Below are 21,151 nucleotides of genomic sequence, written 5' to 3'. Positions count from 1 at the left end.
CCACGAGTGTCTTGTTCTCCACGGGCGGCACATGCCATTACCATCACATCATGCGCCCCCGCTTATCTGGGTATCATCATGTCTCCATCTCGCCATTTCCCCCTACAGCGATGCATCCTTTCCCCCAACAGCAGTATTCTTGTCCCCGCCGACCACAGTCTCCAAGAAATTCTTGGAGAACCGCGCGCACTGCTCAAACGCGCGCTTGAAGCCGGCGTCGCCGCCATAGTACGGGTCGCTGACAACCTCGACCTTGCCGGCGGTGCCGCTGTACTCGCCAAAGAGCTGGACGCGGGCCTTGGCGTCTGGGTTGCCGCGCTGCAGGCGCACGAGGTCCGACAGGTTGGAGCGGTCCATGGCGAAGATGTAGTCAAACTTGTCAAAGTCGGACGTGGCAAACTGCAAGGCGTCCAGTATATAGTCAGTCGACGCTCGGCGATATCAAAAAAGTCTCGAAGCCTGGACATCGGCCAGGGAAGAACACCAGGCAGGCGTGGCCCGGGTACAGGATGGGGGAAAATGTAGATACATACACGCCGCGCAGAGTGCTCATAGTCGGTAATGCCATTCGCCTCGAGCGTCGCCATGGTGCGACTATCAGGCTCGTCACCCGTGTGGTACGCCGCTATGGAGGGGTAACCTGTCAGCCGAAAACAAAAACCAGCCACTTCCCGCGCAAACATCCGACGAGGAAGAAGGAAATAAAAAAAGATGGCCTCTCACCTGTACCGCAGGAATCGACCCGGCCAATCTTGTCCTTCCACTCTGGCTTCTGCGCCAGGTGGCGAAAGATGCCCTCGGCCATGGTCGAGCGGCATATGTTGCCCAGGCAGACAAAGAGGACCGACGTCGTTTCAGGCATGGCTTTTTTTTTTGCTCGAGAGCGGGTGGCCAAAGAAACAAAAAGGGGAGGAGAAAAGCAAGGAATAAGCGTAATGAGAAATCCTGGGGTTCAGCCGCAACGATCGCACAGTGATTTGGTGTAACCTACAAGTTTTCCCGGGCCCCAGGATTGTCGGCCGGACCATTCGCGGGGTTTCGCTCATCGACAGACGTAGATTTTTCGCAGCCTTTTTGCATCAATTGGGCGCGATATTTTTTTCTTGTCCCGCCGGCGTGCCCCTCTCTTCCGCTATCCGCTGGTGGGGTCGATGCAAACTCCGTCAACTTGTTCAGGACGGAGAAAGTAAGTAATTCTCGAGGCACGGGGCACCAAGATGGCGAGATCAACAGATGCCAGCCACCATGATGAATCGTCTGTCCTGGTCGTATTTGGCCACTTTTCGCCACAGCACTTACCAAGTGTACACACTCAAATCATGGCGCCAGGGTAGACTTGGACTCGTTGAATTCATTCCTAGATACTTTTCTGTTTACTCAGTACAACAAGAGAGGGGATGCTGCACACTGCATGCTGCAGCTATACACGGTCTTCTGCTGCCCATGGCCGGGTCTCATGGCCCGCCTGCAGCCTGGCTTCAATCCTTCAATCGTCCCGAACCCCACGCCATAAAAAAACAAAGACGCCATGCTAAAGTAAGAAAGGGGTGTTGATGTACAATATGGATACACAATCCGTCAGACGCAGCCATTGTCTCCAACGGCTATGCGGGCAAATGCCAGATTCACTGCTGTGCCGCGTCATCATGGTATACATGTGCAGAGTCAGTTTACATGGCCAGCTGCTGACGCTGTCGCTCACGGCGGATAGCCTCAAGAACGCCCAGCACGCCGTTGTTGCGGATGCGTTCCAGCACCATCTTCATGCCGTCGCGGCTCTTGCCCAGCTGCGCTTGCGTCTTGGTCGACGCCATCGTCTCGATGCTGCGTTGGATGCCCTTGGCTCCCCAGCCGCCGATGATGCCCGAGAACCAGCCGTCTTCCGACGTGGCCTGCCCAATCTTGCCGCGAATCTTGTCGCCCAGCCGCGACTTGAAAATCACAGACGTCTTGACGTCCGTCTCGAGCGTCGGGGCGCGGCCGGCCGCCTCGCTGGGGATGCAAAAGTCCTGCTTCTCCACGACCGACAACACACCTGTAAAGTTGAGGTTGCGACTCTCTGTGCGCATCCAGCCCGCCTTGATGTCGACCACGCTCGTCTCGAGAATATACGACGCCTTGTCGCCGGCACCGCCGCCCGTGACGCTCGTTGGCAGCAGCTTGTACACGGCGCTAGGCATGCGGCTCTTCTTCAGGTGGATGCGCGTTGTGTGCAGTCGCTGCGTGACGGGGTCAACATGGCTCGAGATGGTGTCGGTGCTGAGGACGTGCGCGGCAAACGGGTTGAGGTTGGGTGACGAGTAGCGGAGAAAGTAGGCGAGAGTGACGGTCGGGAAGGGATGCGAGTAGGTGTGGTTGGTCGAGTGCTGGAGCACCATGGTGACTGATGCGTATCAATTGCTCCCGCCGCCGGTGCGACGGAGCAATATGGATGAATCGGTGTGTTCGTCGAGTGCTATTTGCGCTGTTGCTGCGTTGCTCGTGAGCAAGTTCGGCTCAGTCGGGACAGCCCATGGAAGGGGGTAGAAAAATCACGAGACCAGCAACGAGGCTGTCAAGGAGGTCAAGTAAATAGAAACAGGGGAGCAAGTGGAATAAAAAAAGACGCAGAGGATGACAACCTGCGAAAGTTGATGGAGGGAAATTGGCGGGAGGGGAAGAATGAAGGGTGGTGTGCTCCCAAGACCACTGCAGAAGGGGAGAGAAGAGACGGCAGGAGGAGGTGATGCTAATAATTACAGAGGCGAATTTTCTCCTGGGCTGTTTGCTGCCAAATGTCTGAGGTGCTGATTGGTTCGCCGAGCGGGGCGAGCTGTCAGAGTATCTGATTGGTTCACAGTGCGGGGCAAACAGTCCGGGGTTGGGCAGCCACACGTGATTCGTTGCCAGAAATGAGACGACGCGGCCCCGACATGGCCAGACTTGCGCTCCCAATGTGCAGCTGCATGCGCAACATGCGCTAACAAACACGTCGAGGTGTCATAGTGCTTGACTATTATAACCTGAATACACGGCGCCAGTGTCGCATTCTATACACTATACCGGATCAGGGTAGGATTTCATACTTTATCCCGGATCAGGGCAGGGAGCCGGCACGTCACTTCAGCTCTGGAGAACTCGCTCCGGGCTCTTGCTGGAAATACTGCCCAACAAAAAGAAGAAAAGAAAAGGTTGTTTGTTGCAAAGCGCTTACAGAGTTTGATTAGCAAAGCTGTCCAGCCAGCGATGGCTTAGACAGCCGAGATGAACGTATTAACTGACCATGACTATTGATTCAGACAACCTGCCCCGCTTCCAAACGTCATGACCATGTCCAGCGCACTTGTAACCTCGAGAGCCATATCTTCTCGCAACAAAAAACCCTTTTTTCATTCCTGCGGATACACCACTAGCTTGACACCACTGACCTTGCCCTCGCGCAGCCTATCCAGGGCGTCCTGCAGGCCCGACAACCCCCCTGGCACGCGCGACGCGGGATTCGGCCAGACGGCGCCCGTCTGCACGCCGCGCGGCAGATACTCGCCCACGAACCAGTCGCGGAGCGCCCCGCGCGCCGGGTCCGAGACCAGGTCCTCAGAGTAGCTCGACCAGCGCTTGACGACGCCAGCCGGCAGCGCGTCGTCGTTGGGCGACGGGCTCGTGGAGAAGAAGAGCCCGCCGCCGCTCGCGCCGAGCAGGCGGCCCATGAGCGCCGTGCCGGCCTCGCTGCCCGTGGCCTCGAGGATGGCGTCGTACGGGCCGTAGCTGCGGAGCGCCTGCACGACGTCCTCGGGCGGCTGGCCATGGTCCACGACGTGCGTCGGGTTGCGCCGCCGCACGAGCGCCTCGTTGGCGGCCGAGCTCGTCGTCACCACCTCGTAGCCCGCGTCGGACGCGTACTTGACCGCCAGCCCGCCAATCGCCGTGGACCCGCCATAGATGAGGATCCGCTCGCCGTTCTTGTCGATGCGGCCGCCGCCGCCGGACGGGGTCGCTGGCCGGTGGTCGAGACCCATGTGGATCGTCAGAGCCGACACGGCCGTGGCCAGGTTCGCGATGACCCCCGCGCCGTCCTCCAGCGACGACGCGTCGCCCAGCCGCAGCACGTTGCGCTCCAGCGCCAGCGGGTACTTTTGGAACGCGCCGAACCGGTCCTCGCGCGCCGTCGCGCCCCAGCGTGCGACTGCAACGCGGTCGCCACGGGCGACGGACGTGACGTCGGGCCCTACATCCGTCACCGTGCCGGCGAAGGTAAAGCCCAACACGGCCGGGTACGGGAGCTGAAACATGTTGAACCTGTGTGGCACACGTCAGCGCTGCCTTGGCTGCACCTCCGCAACGGTTTTGTAGGGGAGGTGGAGGGGGTGTACAGACTTTTGGAGCTTGGCCTCGATTGGATTCAGGCTGATGACCTCGTTGCGCACGCGGATCTCACCGGGACCTGGCGTCCAGTTCAGTATGGCACCGACCTTGAGCGGCTCGCCGGTCCCCGTGAGCCATGCAGCTTCGTTCTCGTCGCGGTTGAGCGCCATGATTACCTGTTGCTTTCCTTGTGGACGTAAAGAGAGAATCTACGAGCGCAACACGCCTGATATAAATAGGTCGTATTCACAGTGATTTAGTAAGCGCCGGTTATCTTGACTTGGAACACCGGCGATGCAGCCGTTTCTATTTAGCCGTCGCTAGTAGACTTCATTTCTGCCCACATTCATGCGCCACGAAGTCGTGGAAGCCATGTGCGTTGTATTTATCAGCAGGCTTTGTCAGACGATCGCCGTCGGGGATGGTGCTATAGAGGTTAGACTCGGCTCGTGTCCAGAGGTTGTTGCGTTCCGTGGCTGCCGAAACCCCGCTTACGTAGACTTGCTCTCATATCACACATCACCACCATCGTCAGCCAGTTGAAGCCCGCCTAGTCAGCACCATCTTGATAACAAAATTATACAATGTATTAAAATGACGTCTATTCATTCCTGTACGCATGCCATCCCAAACAAATCTCAAAAGCCATGCTAGCCAAAGCAAATGCCACACGCAGGCGGCCTCTAGAGCAAGAACTCGTCTTGGGCATAGTGTCCGAGGACGACGAAGCCCTCGTCATACCGTCTCTTATCAATGCGGGCAATGATGGCGCCGTGGGCGTGGCCCGTGTTATGGATCCAGACCGGGTATTTGCGCCAGCCGAGCGAGTCCAGGTTGCGAATCATGTCAAACTGGCAGGGCGCGAGCGCGAGCGTCGGCTGTGTCGGCTGAGACAGCCTGCGCTCCCTCGTCAGCAGCCGTCTGTCCTCTGCATCCAAGGCGGCGTCCTCGTCGGCGTCGTCGTCGGGTTTGAGATACTCTTGCTGCTGGGAGCTGTTGAGGGCCTCGTACGCCGACTCGACCTCGCCGCGCAGCTCCTTGATGAGCAGCGGGACGCGGTACTCGTCGGTGCTGACGCCGAGCTGGCCGCGCTCGTGCAGGCGGATGCGCTGGGAGCTGCGCACGTTTTGGATGAGCGAGTTGACGAGGTACGCGGCGACGCCAAACGGCACGAAGACGGCGACGGCCAGCGCCAGCGGCAGCTTCCGGAGGGACTGCAGGCAGCGCGCCGCCCAGACGGACGTGGCCGAGGCCGCTGCGAGCTTGGGCCGGGGCAGGAACGGGGCGTGCGGGTCGAGGAGCACCTCGGCGCGGCCGGGCAAGAAGTTGGGGCGCACGAGGTCGAGGTCGCGGTAGGGATCCGTCTTTTGGATGCACGTGGTGTAGTAGACGGCGCTCTTGTCGTTGGTGATGTTGGCGTAGAGCGTGTGGCGCTTGAACCTGCGCAGGCCCGACATGAAGATGGATGCCGGGTCGGCCATGACCTGCAGCAGGGGGCGGCCGGTGTCGCGGAAGCTATCGGTGGTGAAGAGCTGCTGGCCCGACATGGAGAGGGTGCGGGCGCCGACGACGTTCCAGACGTGGTTGTGCCAGCCGCGGAGGGGCGTGCGGACGCCGAGGTGCGGGCTCGCAAAGGTGCAAAAGTTCTACCGTAAATGTCAGCGAGGCGCCGTCGTTGCAAGTTTTTTATGGACTGGCCGTGTCAGCGGGAGACGCACCATGCACTCCATCTTGTCCAGGAGACCCTTGGCGTGCAGCAGGCCGACGGTGTAGCGCGACACCAGGCCGCCCAGGGAGTAGCCGATGATGCTCAGGCGGGTGACGGTGCCGCCAGCGGCCTCGATGATGCGCAGCTCCTCCTCAATCTCGGCGCAGACGCGCTCGCCGCCGCGCTCGATGCCGTCGTAGGTGAAGCTGCCCGTGTTGCGCTTGGCGAGCAGCAGGTACAGCTCGTCGCGCGAGTACTGGTCGCGCAGGCACTTGGCAATGTTGCGCATGTGTTGCGGGTTGCCCCAGAGCTGCGCACCTTGTGGTTAGCCGTGAGAAACGTGGGGCGCTGCCGCGCCGCGCGCGCCGGGCAACGGGGGTTGGTCGATGACGTACGCCGTGGACGAGCACGCAGAGATGGCCCGCCTTGGCGCTGCCGCCTTGAGAGTCCATGGTGGCGCAAAAGTCGTGTCGAATGAACAGTCGTAGGATCTAGGTGGAAAAGGGAACGGTTGATTCGTTGGTGAGGGAAAAAAGTAAAGGAGCGACGAGTAGTTGGAAGATGAAAAATGTCCGAGATGCTGGTCAGGTCCGTCTCGAGCCAGGCGGCATTCAGAGACAAACTGGAGCGGGCCCTGCAAAAAGGGTCCGGTGGAACCAGCCGAGGCTTAAAATCAGGTACGTGAACAGTTAACATGCGGGCTGCAACGCTGACTTGGGCGGGCAGCAGTTTTGTTGGGATTACGGATACCGTTACCCACTTGCCGCTGATAGGCAGGGCCTATTCGTAGCGGCATCGTTGAATACACCGATCCAGCGTTTGCTCGTCTTTGTTTTCTTGAATAAGTTACTATGGCTGGTTACTTGTCGTTGGGGGTAGCGACCAGCCTAACCCAAAATCACCACTGTCCTTTTTCTTTGTTCATTCGTCAACATCTTGTCCACTTCTTCAAATTAAGGTGTAAATAAAAAACAAAAGAACATGACTAAATTGCTGCTGCTTGTAGTTGCTATTTTAGTATCCAGATTAATGCGCCAGGCACTCGGTTCATGTTGTTTACCAGGATACATCAGTAGTAGTCGCTTTACTTAAATCTTCGATTTTCTTGGCAAGTCTTTTACACTGTGACTTTTGTAATAGGACTCGAGTAAGTCGTGGACGGCTTCCGCAATATGTTTGCCGCCGTTCTTGTCACGGAGCGTAGCCTGGAGGTCGCTGAGAGAGATGGCGCGTCCGCGACGATCATTATCCGTGAACTCAACTGACCTGAGCTTGGAGGCGGTCTTGTTCCCATGTCAGATTCCTTCAGAATTGATTCACCTCTACGAGAGCTGCGTTGCATGCGCCACCTTTCCTCTTTTCTCGATGCAGCGAGCTGTAGCGTGAGCTGGCAACGCAATGTAGCCTGCGCCACACTTAGAACAGGTCTGCGCCTCCCATAACACGGTCAGGTGACCACGCGTATAAAGGGGGAGACGGTGATTTCTCTCATCTAGCTCCGCTTCCCACCCCCATCCTTTCTTCTTCGCAAGAAAATATCAACAAAGCATACAATTTCTTCCTCCCCTAGCCAGCGCCTACATCACGCCGGATGGCTACTAGCAGACAGGATGGATCGTGCCCTTCAGCAACCCGACTGTAGCCTTATGGCTTCCCACCTAAGAGGTGCGGCCGAACAATTCGAGCGATGTGTGAACTTGCCCGCCGTGGACGGGGGTAGTCGTATCCTGGAACGGCTGGATGCGATGACGGAACGGCTGGATGCGATGACGGAACGGCTGGAACGGCTGGATGCGATGACGGAACAGCTGGATACGATGACGCAGCAAATCACTATCCTACAAGAAACCGCGCAGCGGGGGTTTACCGACATGGGAGAGAGACTCGATGCCCTAGACCGGAAAATAACAGTAACGTAAGTTAATCCACCTTTATCCACCGTGGTTGGCGATTTATTGACATATTTCGTGCAGAAGCAAAAATATTATAGCGCAGATACGGAACGGCGGGGTTACACGGGGTATGCCACTTAACCGACTATAGGATAGTGGATTGATATAGGGGTGTCCTACAACTCTTAAGGCGTTTAACTTACTACTAGGTAAGATAACCCTATTATATATAGTAGCTTATTTGTAAGGCTTATTCTAGTAGCCTATAATATAGAATAGCTAGGGAAAGAGGTACTATATAACGCTTTATAATAAAAGGAGTTATTAAAGTCTTTATTAGGTATTATATATTATATAACTAGTTATTTATAGTATAATATAGTTATATTTTTTAGTTTTATTATAAGTATAAAACTATAGTATTATAATAATATATTTATTTTTAAGAAAGAAAAATACTAATAAGCTATAAATAAATATAAGTAAGATTATAAATATAAATATATAATAATAATAATAATTCTTATATACTAATTAGACTAAATAACCTATTTAATACCTTTATTAATTATAGAGTAAGGAAAAACTAAAGTACCTAAGAGAAAACCTTATTTATATTTTATAAGATTCTTTATAGTCTTATTGTAAAGTATATAGGGGTTTAGTAAAACCCCTTTTAATACTATATACTAGGTTTTTATTTATATCTTAGCCTATATTTAGCCTATTCCTCTTTAGCTAGCTAAGCTATATAATTATCTTCTTTTCTTTTTAGTTTTTATTTATATTAAAGGGGCTATATTTAATCTTATATATCTTTAGACTAGTTAAGCCTAACTTTTTTTAAATTCTTTCTTCTTCCTTTTTATTTTTATCTATATTAAGGGGAGCTATATTTAGCCTTATAAGCCTTTAGGCTAATTAAGCTTAATTACTACTATTATACTAGTAAGTATTATAGTAAATATAGTTAGCTAAGTATAGTAAATACTTAGTAAGATATACTATATATAAAAGTATATAGTAAATAGAGTTATATTATATATAGTTATATATAGTAGCTAGTTATATTATATAGTATATATATATAGTAATTATATTATATAATAGTATATAAAGAAGTCTTAATACCTATAGTCTTAATATAGAGTATTATAAAGGTTATTATAATAAGTAACTAAGTACTAATAAAGCTAGACTATTATAAAAGGATTATAGCCTTTTATAAGTAAGTAAGGTAATTACTTATAGGCTATTAATTATTAATATATATAATTACTATTTATTTCTATAATTTCCTAATAATACCTAAGATACTACCTATTTATATATTTAATTATAATCTCTTCTTTCTATAGTTTATTTTATTAGTTAATTAAGAATTATTATTATATAACTATTCCTATAAAATACTTTTATAAGTACTTTATACTTATAATCTTATAACTTTTACTTACTTAGAATAATAATTTTAATACTAATTTATTAGGATTACTATCCTAAGTAGGTAATAGTTATAAGATTATAGGTATAGAGTACCTATAAAGGTACTCTATAGGAATAGTTATATAATAATAATTCTTAATTAACTAATAAAATAAACTATAGAAGGGAGAGGCTATAGTTAAATATATAAATAGGTAGTATCTTAAGTACTACTAGGAAATTATAGGAATAAAAGAATAATTAGTAGTTATATATATTAATAGTTAATAGCTTATAGGTAGTTACTTTACTTACTTATAGGAAGTAATAATACCTTTATAGTAGTTTAGCTTTTATTAGCTTAGTTACTTACTATAATAGCCTTTATAATACCTTATATTAAGGCTATAGGTATTAAGACTTTTTTATATACTATTATATAATATAACTACTATATATATATACTATATAGTATAACTAGCTACTATATATAACTATATATAGTATAAATCTATTTATTATATACCTTTATATATAGTATATCTTACTAAATATCTATTATACTTAATTAACTATATTTACTATAGTACTTACTAGTATAATACTAGTAATCTTTTCTTTTAACTAAGTTATATAGCCTTTAGGCCTCTTTATAGCTTTTATAGTATAGCTAACCTAGCCTTAAATATATAGTATTAACTAGTTATTATTAACTAGCTTTTATAATACCTTATTTAAGGTAGCCTTTATTAGTATATTTATAAGGTTATTATTACTATTAATCTAATAGACCTTAGTAAGCTTATAGTACTTATAGAATTAGTATAGTATTATAATATTAATTATTAAGTACTTCTTTTTAATAGTTTTAAGCTTTATTAAGTATTTATATAATAAAAATAAATCTATATAAACTACTATTAGAATTACTATTAAGCCTATTAACTCTATAATCTTATTTAAGGTAATAAAAAGAATATAGTTTATATTAATATTTAGAATTATATTATATAACTTTAATACTAATATATTTTAAGTAATATACTTACTTTTTATTAAACTTTAGGTAATAATATTACCTTAAATAGTAATTTTAATATAGTTAATTAATTCTTTATTACCTAGAATAATTATATATTTTAGCTAAGAACTTAAATCTTTATTATTAATAAAGGAACTATTAATAAAAATAAATAGCTTAGCTATTCTTAACTAGATTAGTAAGTACTAAAGGCCTTAAATAGTATTCTTAATTTACTATTAAATATAGATATTTAGGTATTTAAAATTATCTTTTTTAGGCTCTTTAAATTATATAGTAATAAATAAGTTAAATATAGCTTCTAGTTAATAAATTAAGGCTAGGTAGGTATCTTAAGCTTACTATTTAATATACTCTTTTAGGTTAGTTAGTAGTTAAAGTTTTTTTAATTATCCTTTTAAGATTATTAAGATAGTATTATTAGTATTTAAAAAAATATAATATTTATTAAATATTAATAGGTTTTTTATTATAAGTATCTTCTTTAGCTTAACCTAAAATCTAATAATAATAAAGGTATTAGCTTTTTATTTATTAAAAATAATAATACTAAGGTTAATTATATTATTAATCTATATATTAATAATACCTAGATTAAGGCCTAAAGCTAGTAAAAAATACTAGTTATAAGTAAATAGTAATATCTTAAGCTTTTTAAGGTAGTAAGTAAAGTATATTACCTACTAATAAGTATTTAACTTAAAAATACTATATAGTAGTAAAATAACCTTAATAATAATACCCTTAAGGTAAAGATAGTAAAGTTTTAAAGGAATCTAGGTAAGAATATACTACTAAAGATAGGTTCTAGCCTATATATAGGCCTAGGTAATATTCTAAAGCTATAATAGCTAACCTTATTAGATTTAGGTTAGTATAAAGCTTAAAATTAAGTATTAGCTTATTTTCTAGATAGTTAGTAATTAAGTAAATAGTATATTTTTATTATAATCTTAATAACTATATAGAATTATATATATTTTCTTTATAGGCTTTTTAATAGTATTAGACTTAATTTTATTAACTATTTAAAATTTAAATAGGTATTTATAATAAATAGTAAGGTTAAATTTAATAAATTAAAAGACTTTATATTTTAAAAAGCTTTATAACTCCTTTTTAGTAAAAGTAAAGAATAAAGGCTTATTATTAAAAAGTATATTATTTTTTTAAAGCTTTAAGTAATATTTTATATTATTTTTCTTTTTAATAAAAAAGAATACTTTATCTTTAATTACTTTTAATAGAATTTAGTATTTTATAAGTTAGTATTTTATTTTAATACTAAGAATTACTTATAAATATCTAGGTTTATTAAAAATAATAACTTAGATTTATTTAATAGGCTTTAAGATAGTTTTAAAAGGCTTTAAAATAGTTTTAATAAGTTTTAAAATAGTCTTAATAGGCTTTAAAAAGGCTTTAATAATCTTAAAAGCCTAATAATTATAGTCTAGGTTATTATTAAAGTTATACTTATTATTAATATTACTTTTAAAGGCTTATAGTACTTCTAAGTCTATATCTAGGTCCTCTTTAGTAAGGAATAAGTATATAATAAATATATAGAAGCTAATAAAGCTAAATAGTATTTTTATAATATATTTTCTAATATCTATACTTATTAGCTTATAAAGGCTAATCTAATTAGTATTTTTATATTAAATATAAATATCTAATTATAATAATAAATAATATAAAAGGCTTATATTAAGGCTATTATATATAATTAGTATCTTATATACTTACTATAAGAAGAGGGCTTTCTAGGTAGTATTAGTTACTTTCTAAAGGGTTTTAATATATTAGGTTATTAAGAGGTATAGTAAGGAGCCTTTTAAGAGGTAGGGGTAGGTACTAAAAACTAATAAGGTAGGTATTAGGCTATTAAGATTAGTAGAGTTATTTATAGCCTTAATAGTAAGTTATAAATACTTATTAATATTTAAAATACCTTATAGCTTTTTCTAAATAATATTATAAGTATATTAAAAAGGGGTATAATAGTATTCTAGCTTATTAATTATATTATAGGCTTTTATAAGTATTAAATATACTTAAATATCTAGCTTTTTAGTATATTTATAGAATTTAGTAAATAAAAAGTTACTTTTAGTATTATAAATAATCTATTTAGGGGGTTTAAAGTATATATTAATCTAATAGTATTAAAGTATATCTTAAAGGCTTTTAGTATTTTCTAAAAGGCTTTTTATATTTCTATAAAGAAATTAAACTACCTAGAAGGAGGTAGTAATATCTAGTATATATAGAATAGGTTATTAATTATTAAGGTATATTATATTAGCTAGTATTTTATAATTAAATTTATACTTATTATTTAAGGTAAATTAGAACCTTCTAAAAGACTTAGTATATAATTAATACTACTTATAGGTAGCTATTAGGTAGTTTAGTATTTCTTTATTAAATTCCTCTTCTATATATTCTAGTATCTAGCTAAGGTAGGCTACTAAAAAGTACTTAAAGTAATAATATAAATACTAAAGTTCTCCTTTTATTAGGTAGAAAGTAATAGCTTTAGTAGTATATAGTATTTACTAAAGGTATCCTTAGTATTTTATAATAGGGACCTTTAGCTATTTTTAATAGAGTATATTATTAATATTATCTAGCTAAACCTTTAGAGTATCTATATCTTTAATAAAAAGTAAGAATAGTATAGTAGTTAGTAATACCTAGAATATAATTACCTTAAGTACTATAGGTACTATAATCTTACTAATAAAGGTTATAAAGTTAGTATTAAAGTATACTATTATAATAAAGGCTAATTTTATAACTTAAAAGCTTAGAATTAATTTTATTAGTACTTTTATTTATACTATATTAGTATTAAAAGTACTAGTAATACTTATATTAAAAAGAATCTTTTTAAAAATATCCTTTATATATTATTCTTTATAGTTAAAGATACTAAAGATACTTTAGAATAGATCTTTAGTATAAATAGTATATTTAATAAAGGTATTAGTAAGGAAATATATAATCTTTTTAGGGAATTAGTTCTTTACTATAATAAAAGCTTTAATAGCTTTTAAAAAGAATATTTATATATCTTTTTATTTATTTATTAAAAAGTTATTTTTATTAAAAAATAAGGTAGTAATATAGGTATTAACCTTATTCTAAACTAGTAATATCTCTTTTAAGGTTCTTTTAAAGGCTATTAAAAAAGCTTAATACTTTTTATTATTTAAAAGCTTTTAGTAGATCTTATAAGTATTTTAGATATTATAAGTACCTTTCTATTCTTTCTTAATATAGTTTATTAACTAGTAACCTTCTTTTTAGTATATAAAATAGTATTTTAAGGTATTATTTAAACTACTAAGTTATTTCTTTAGAAGGATTTAAGTATTATAGAACTACTTATTAATATAGAAGTTCTAGTATTTTAAATAGGTTTATTTATATATATAGATTAATTATTAGAATACTAAAATTAAGTCTTTATAATATTCTAGGGGTTATATAAGGGTTATAGTATAGGCTTTATTACTATATATAGTATTCTTTAGTATATTTTAAGTCTTAGTAAGTATAGTTATACTTTTAAGTATAAAAAATAGTCTTTAATATAGAACTTAAATCTTATTAACTAGTAACTTAAGGTAGTTAATAATAAACTTTATAAAGTACTTCTTTATTAGCTTATTTAATAAAAAATACCTTTATTTATTTATATAAAAGTCTTAAGTTAATAAAGGTTTAAATTAATTATAAACTACCTTAATTATCTTATTATAAATTATTTAATAGTTTATAATTACTTAAATATAGTACTTTAAAGCTCTCTTAGTAAGTATTAGTAAGAATATATATAATAAAGCCTTTTTTAAAAGTTAGGCTTAATTATAATAGTTAATAAAGTTATATATCTAGGTATAAAAGAAGTTATACCTTTTTTTATTATACTTATTAGCTTTTTAATACTTTTTAATAATACTATTAATCTATTTTAGTATATTTAAGTTTATTATAAGTAGCTTAAAGGGTTTATTTTTAAGCTATTTATACTTTTTATTATTAAAATAATATAATAATAATAAAAGTAATAATAATAGTCTTAAGAGTAATAATAATATTCTTTATTAATATAGTAGTTATAGTAGTCTTTATAGTAGCTATAGTAAGGGTATAAATAGTCTTAATAAAGGTAGTAGTAATACCTTATATTTAAGGGGTTATTAAGTAGCTTACCTTTTATAGTACTAGTAAGTAGAGTTCCCTTAGTATAGTTATAATATAAAAGGTTAAGTATACTTATTATAGCTAGAGTTTTATAAGATATTAGGTAGTATAGGGGTATTAGGTATTTAAGGAGTATTAATTACTATAAATAAGTTAGGTACTTAAAAGGTATTAGGTATTAGAAGAAGTCTAGTTATATAAAGGTCTTAGTAAATCCTTATAGGTTTAGATAAGGTATTTTCTATACTATATAGGTCTTTTTTTAGTATTTCTTAAGGTAGTTCTAGTAGTAGTATATACTAAGGTATTAATACCTAAGCTATCTAGAGTAAGTTATTATTATCTAGATAGAAAAGGCTATAAATATCTTTCCCTTTATAATTAGCTAGCTTTAAAGGTTTATTAATTAAAAAGGAATTAAATAGTAGTTTCTTTATAGATCTTAATTTAATAGTAAATAGTTTTACTAGGAGCTAGTTAGGCTATATTAAGAAGGGTTCTTTTTATAAAAAAGGAAAAAGGTAATTACTTTTATAGTTAATATACTTATTAAAGATAATCTTTTAAATAGTTTTAATAATCTACTATTCTTTATTAGTATATAAAGTAACTTTAATACTATTAAAATAGTTTTTAAATTTATAAAAGACTTCTTTATTAATTATTTTCTAGTTAGCTTTAGTCTAATAAGTAAAATACTTATAAAGGTATTCTTAAAGGTAGCTATTAAATTATTTATAGTAAGTATTATATATAAAGATATAGAAAATAATTACTATAGTAGTTTATTAATTAAGGTTAATAGCTTCTTTAATACTTTAAATAAGAAAGTATAGTTAAAATAATTTCTAGTTAATTAGAAGAAAATAGGTAAGATAGGTAAAGCTTTTAAGTACCTTATTAGGGATTATAGCTAATAGGTAGCTTAAAATCTTAAAAGTAGTTATATAAAATTATATTAAAGACTTAATTAGAGGTTTTTTATTAGTTAAGTTACTAAGTATATTAGATAGTATACTAGGCTTTTTAGTAATTATATTAAATATTATAATTAATAGAATAGATAGTTCTAAAAGGTTATAAGGCTATAAAGGTATAAAGGGGATAATAGTTTTATTAGAAATTTATAATTAAGGTAAAGGTAATTACTAATTAGTATTAAGATTATTATTTTAAATAGGTAATAGTTATAAGATTATAGGTATAGAGTACCTATAAAGGTACTCTATAGAAATAGTTATATAATAATAATTCTTAATTAACTAATAAAATAAACTATAGAAAGAAGAGGCTATAGTTAAATATATAAATAGGTAGTACTTTAAGTACTATTAGGAAATTATAAGAATAAAGGAATAATTAGTAGTTATATATATTAGTAGTTAATAGTTTATAGGTAGTTACTTTACTTACCTATAGGAGGTAATAGCGCCTTTATAGTAGTCTAGTTTTTATTAGCTTAGTTACCTACTATAATAGTCCCTATAATACCCTATATTAGAACTATAGGTACTAAGACTTCTTTATATACTATTATATAGTATAACTACTATATATATATACTATATAATATAACTAGCTACTATATATAACTATATATAGTATAAATCTATTTACTATATACCTCTATATATAGTATATCTTACTAAATATCTACTATACTTAGCCAACTATATTTACTATAATACCTACTAGTATAATAAATTAGTAATTACTTTTACTATAATTATAGATTTTTAATAAAACCTTAATTCTTTTTATACCTTTATAGCCTTATAACCTTTTAAAACTATTTATTTTATTAACTATAATATCTAGTATAACTACTAGAAAGCCTAGTATACTATCTAGTATACTTAATAGTATAACTAATAAGAAACCTTTAATTAAGTCTTTAATATAGTTTTATATAATTACCTTTAAACTTTTAAGCTACTTATTAGTTATAATTCCTAATAAAATACCTAAAAGCTTTACTTACCTTATATATTTTATTCTAGCTAATTAGAAATTATTCTAGCTATACTCTTTTATTTAAAGTATTAAAAAAGCTATTAACTTTAATTAATAAACTACTATAGTAATTATTTTCTATATCTTAGTATATAATACCTACTATAAATAGTATAATAGCTACCTTTAAAAGTACCTAGCTATTATTCTATTTATTAATAGTAAGTAGCGATATTTCTCTATAGTAGGAAGGGTAACCTATAAAAAAAAACTTACTTACTATTAATAATAAGTACTTAAAATACTACTAATATTTATAAAAAAACTATATTTTAGTTATTTAGAATAGTAAAAAACCTTTTATTAAAGAATATATATAAGTAAAAGCCTATAATAAAAAAATTAACTTCTTATTAAATATAATAAAGAGGTTAAAGCTATCTTAAGGTTAAGACTCTTTTACTTAAGATTAGAAATATTACTATTATTAGTAAGGAATTATTAGTAAGATTTATACTTAAAAACATTATTAGTTAAAAAATATTACTAAAAGTAAGAAAACTTTATTACGAAGTATACCTTTAGCTAAATAAATTAAAGACTATATTAAATATTAGTAATAGAAAATATAATTAAGTAACTTACTATTTTTATTTATAATAACTATATAATATAGAATATATTATTATTAATATATAATACTAAATTTATTAAGATTAATAGGGTATATATAAAGTAAAAAGTAAAGGTATTATATTATATAACTTCTATCTAGTTATATAGTATAGGTAAGTACTAGATATACTAGGTAATAGGAGATTATTCTTCTAGCTTCTAAGCTACCTATTATTACTTTTACTTAATCTATATTAACTAAGAAAAATAACTAGAAAAATAAATAATAAAATAAAATAGTAACTATAAAGAATAAAATAGTAACTATAAGGAAAAGTAGTAGCTACTATAGTTACTATAATATACTATAATAGTAACCTAATTCTCTTATTTACTAATAAGTATAATAGTATTTATTAATATATATAAGTTACTTTTTTCTTTTAAGTATAAGGTAGTTTATAATTATATTAAGTATAAAGTAGCTTATAATTATATAAAAGGCCTTACTACTATATTAAGGGCTTTATAACTACTATATTTTCTACTTTTTATTTATAAGGTAATTTAACTTAAAAACCTATATAAATAAATTTTATAGAAAATAAAAGTTATATTATAAACTATATTTAATAGGGATACCTTATTCTAAAGGCTATAGGATATATAAAGAACTACTAGCTAAAATATACTAGGTACTATACTAGTACTAAATATACTATACTAGTACTATACTAATACTAAGTATACTATATTAGTATTATACTAGTACTATACTAATACTAGGTATACTATACTAGTATTATACTAGTACTAAGTATATTAATTAACTATAATAGTTCTAAAAGTAATAGAATAATAGTAGACTTATAAAGGCTTAGGCTTTTATAAGATTATAGCTATAGGGAAGCCTTAATAGTTATAAGACTTATAAAGCCTTATAACTTATAGCTATAAAAGGCTTATTAAAATACTTTTAAAAGGTAATACCTTAAAGGCTTAGTATTAATTAGCTTATAATAGTCTTAAAAATAATAAAATAATAATAAGCTATAAGAAAGCCTTAATAACTATAGATATACTAAAGCCCTTTTAAAAGAAGCTAGCCTTCTTAACTATAAACCTTATAACCTACTAATAAGTCTTATTACTAAAAGTATTAAATAATAACTAACTATTAAGAATAGCTAGTATACTAAGACCTATAGAGGCCTAATTTATCTTTCTAACTACTCTAGGCTTAATATCTACTTTACTATTAGCTATTATTATAGATTTATAGCTACCTTATTAGTAGAATATATTATTAGCCTAAAATAGCTTTTATAATATATTAAAAATATTATTAACTATAAACTTATTTTTATAAAACCTAATAAAGAACCTTAAGTTTATTATAATATTAACTATATTAATTACTAATAAATATATAAATCTATTAATAGCTTTATTATTACCTTAAAAAGTAGTATTATATTTTAATACTTAAAGCTATAGAATATTATTATATACTTAACTACTAAAGTAAAGTATATCTTTTAATATAATATAGCCTAGAAAGCTATCTAGATTTAATAGCTTTACTATATTATTATAAAAACCTTTAAGGAAAAGCCTACCTATACTAAGACTACTATCTAGGCTAATAACTCTAGTATTATTACCTAAGCTTCTAGTATTTAAAAATACCTCTATATAAAGTATATAGATATTTAATACTATTAGTTATATAATAAGAATATACTATATTAATTAAGTTTTAGTTAAATTCTAAATATTAAGAATATTATTAATATTATAACTAAATTACTATTAAAGCTAGCTTTTTATAAGTATAGATACTATTTAGAACTATACTAAGTACCTTTTAAGCTATAATTTTTTAAAGGTCTATTTTAAAAGTATTATACTCTTAAGGCCTTTAGTCTTTAAGGTATTACCTATTAAAGCTATTCTATAAGTATTATAGTTAATTAGCTTTATACCTTTAAGGTATTACCTTCTATAAGTATTATAATAGATTCTTTATTAATACTATTAGTATTAGCCTTTAAGGTATTACCTTTTAAAGATTAGCTAGCTTTTTATTAATACCTTTATTAGTATTAGCTTTTAAGGTATTACCCTTTAAAGGCTAGCTAGCTTTTTATTAATACCTTTATTAGTATTAGCCTTTAGGGTATTACCCTTTAAAGGCTAGTAAGCTCTTTATTTACTATTATCTTATTATTTTTAAGATTATTATAAACTAACTAGTATTAAGCCTTTAAGATATTACCTTTTAAAGGTATTATAATAAGCTTTCTATAGTTATAAATTATAAGGCTTTATAGGTCTTATAGCTACTAAGGCTCCTTCTATAGCTTACTACTATTTTATTATTTTTAGGACTATTATAAGCTAACTAGTACTAAGCCTTTAAGGTATTACCTTTTAAAAGTATTATAATAAGCCTTTTATAATTATAAGTTATAAGGCTTTATAAGTCTTATAGCTATTAAGGCTTTCTTATAGTTATAATCTTATAAAAGCTTAAGCTTTTATAAGTTTATTACTATTTTATTATTTTTAAGACTATTATAGTTAATTAGTATACTTAGTACTAGTATAGTATTAGTATAGTATACCTAGTATTAGTATAGTATTAGTATAGTATTAGTATAATATACTTAGTATTAGTATAATACTAGTATAGTATATTTAGTACTAATATAATACTTAGTATACCTTAGCTAGTAGTTTTTTATATATCTTATAGCCTTTAAGATAAGGTATCTTTATTAAATATAGTTTATAGTATAACTTTTATTTTCTATAAAATTTATTTATATAGGTTTTTAAGTTAAATTATCTTATAAATAAAAAATAGAAAATATAATAGTTATAAAACCCTTAATATAGTAATAAAGCCTTCTATATAACTATAAACTACCTTATACCTAGTATAACTATAAACTACTTTATACCTAGAAGAAAAAAGTAACTTATATATATTAATAAGTATTATTATATTTATTAGTAAATAAAAGAATTAGGCTACTATTATAGTATATTATAGTAGCTATAGTAGTTATTACTTTTCCTTATAGTTATTATTTTATTCTTTATAGTTATTATTTTATTTTATTATTTATTTTTCTAGTTATTTTTCTTAGTTAATATAGATTAAGTAGGAGTAATAATAAATAGCTTAGAAGCTAGAAGAATAATCTCTTATTACCTAGTATATCTAGTACTTACCTATATTATATAACTAGATAGAAGTTATATAATATAATAACTTTACCTTTTACTCTATATATACCCTATTAGTATTAATAACTTGAGTAATAACTAGTATAGTACTTAAGGTACTAGGTAGGGGTAGTATACTAATTAGGTTTATATATATATTAGCTAAAGTACTAGTAAAGTAGTTCTATATATATACTTATATAGCTATTAGAATTAAATATTTATATCTTTTAGTATATATAATATTAGTTATTAGTATTATAATAGTCTTATTAGTATTAATAAGTATTAATAAAGTATATATATATTTATATAGGTTAGGGCTATTTATAAATAGAATAGGCTTTTAAATATAGGACTAGTAGCTTATAGTATAAGTAGTATACTTACTATTAGTATTTATAATATATTTTAGTATTATTATTTAGTATAAATATAGAAAATATATAATATAGGAAAAGTCTAGCTTACTATTAGATTAGTACTTTTTATTATTAAATTCCCTTATAGGGTATAGCTATAAATTATTTAATAGCCCTTTTTATACCCCTCTAGGCTAGTATTATTACTAGGTAGTAGTAATAGGGGTAGTATAATAGTAGTAGTTAATATTATAGGTTATTATTATTATAATTATAGGTTATTATAAAGTTATTTAGGGTTTAAGAGAGAGTATTTTAAGGGTATAAAGTAATAAAAAGGTTATAAAGTATAGAAAAATAAAGC

The 21,151-nt window shown here is 34.1% G+C and overlaps 5 protein-coding genes across 5 annotated transcripts in view; 1 reads left to right on the top strand and 4 right to left on the bottom strand.

Moving 5' to 3' along the window:
* Positions 1–102: 102 nt before the first annotated feature.
* Positions 103–862, bottom strand: CCM_09635 (low molecular weight phosphotyrosine protein phosphatase; the record flags this gene model as incomplete). The annotated part of the gene is made up of 3 exons (XM_006674768.1): positions 103–399; positions 534–640; positions 724–862. The coding sequence occupies 3 exons, from the start codon at positions 860–862 to the stop codon at positions 103–105; spliced, it is 543 nt and encodes a 180-aa protein (XP_006674831.1).
* Positions 863–1,670: 808 nt separating this feature from the next.
* On the bottom strand, positions 1,671–2,378 carry CCM_09634 (MSF1 domain containing protein; the record flags this gene model as incomplete). Its single annotated transcript, XM_006674767.1, has 1 exon — positions 1,671–2,378. The coding sequence occupies one exon, from the start codon at positions 2,376–2,378 to the stop codon at positions 1,671–1,673; it is 708 nt and encodes a 235-aa protein (XP_006674830.1).
* A 990-nt stretch (positions 2,379–3,368) lies between these two features.
* CCM_09633 (alcohol dehydrogenase, putative) lies at positions 3,369–4,511 on the bottom strand (the record flags this gene model as incomplete). Its single annotated transcript, XM_006674766.1, has 2 exons — positions 3,369–4,275; positions 4,354–4,511. The coding sequence occupies 2 exons, from the start codon at positions 4,509–4,511 to the stop codon at positions 3,369–3,371; spliced, it is 1,065 nt and encodes a 354-aa protein (XP_006674829.1).
* Positions 4,512–5,024: 513 nt separating this feature from the next.
* On the bottom strand, positions 5,025–6,845 carry CCM_09632 (lipase/serine esterase, putative; the record flags this gene model as incomplete). Its single annotated transcript, XM_006674765.1, has 4 exons — positions 5,025–5,987; positions 6,060–6,359; positions 6,390–6,715; positions 6,764–6,845. 4 exons carry the CDS (start codon positions 6,843–6,845, stop codon positions 5,025–5,027), a joined length of 1,671 nt encoding a protein of 556 aa, XP_006674828.1.
* Positions 6,846–7,659: 814 nt separating this feature from the next.
* Positions 7,660–21,151, top strand: part of CCM_09631 (uncharacterized protein) — a gene marked incomplete at both ends in the record, with an annotated part of 35,852 nt that continues 22,360 nt past the window's right edge. Inside the window, 28 exons of the mRNA XM_006674764.1 lie at positions 7,660–7,964; positions 8,045–8,069; positions 8,314–8,322; positions 8,912–8,935; positions 8,990–8,998; positions 9,550–9,564; positions 10,157–10,162; positions 10,707–10,731; positions 11,273–11,278; positions 11,663–11,676; positions 12,253–12,258; positions 12,806–12,816; positions 13,383–13,402; positions 13,962–13,966; positions 14,213–14,230; positions 14,827–14,832; positions 15,343–15,363; positions 15,905–15,919; positions 16,319–16,330; positions 16,806–16,820; positions 17,352–17,364; positions 17,937–17,948; positions 18,334–18,347; positions 18,833–18,845; positions 19,370–19,390; positions 19,958–19,962; positions 20,549–20,554; positions 20,998–21,003. Coding sequence (XP_006674827.1) covers positions 7,660–7,964; positions 8,045–8,069; positions 8,314–8,322; positions 8,912–8,935; positions 8,990–8,998; positions 9,550–9,564; positions 10,157–10,162; positions 10,707–10,731; positions 11,273–11,278; positions 11,663–11,676; positions 12,253–12,258; positions 12,806–12,816; positions 13,383–13,402; positions 13,962–13,966; positions 14,213–14,230; positions 14,827–14,832; positions 15,343–15,363; positions 15,905–15,919; positions 16,319–16,330; positions 16,806–16,820; positions 17,352–17,364; positions 17,937–17,948; positions 18,334–18,347; positions 18,833–18,845; positions 19,370–19,390; positions 19,958–19,962; positions 20,549–20,554; positions 20,998–21,003 — 657 coding nt within the window. The remainder of the gene's footprint in view (positions 7,965–8,044; positions 8,070–8,313; positions 8,323–8,911; positions 8,936–8,989; positions 8,999–9,549; positions 9,565–10,156; positions 10,163–10,706; positions 10,732–11,272; positions 11,279–11,662; positions 11,677–12,252; positions 12,259–12,805; positions 12,817–13,382; positions 13,403–13,961; positions 13,967–14,212; positions 14,231–14,826; positions 14,833–15,342; positions 15,364–15,904; positions 15,920–16,318; positions 16,331–16,805; positions 16,821–17,351; positions 17,365–17,936; positions 17,949–18,333; positions 18,348–18,832; positions 18,846–19,369; positions 19,391–19,957; positions 19,963–20,548; positions 20,555–20,997; positions 21,004–21,151) is intronic.

Source organism: Cordyceps militaris (genome assembly GCF_000225605.1).
Source record: "Cordyceps militaris CM01 unplaced genomic scaffold CCM_S00010, whole genome shotgun sequence".
Taxonomy (NCBI): Eukaryota; Fungi; Ascomycota; class Sordariomycetes; order Hypocreales; family Cordycipitaceae; genus Cordyceps; species Cordyceps militaris.
Note: the sequence above shows the minus strand (reverse complement) of the source record. Positions and strands in the feature narration are given on the sequence as shown.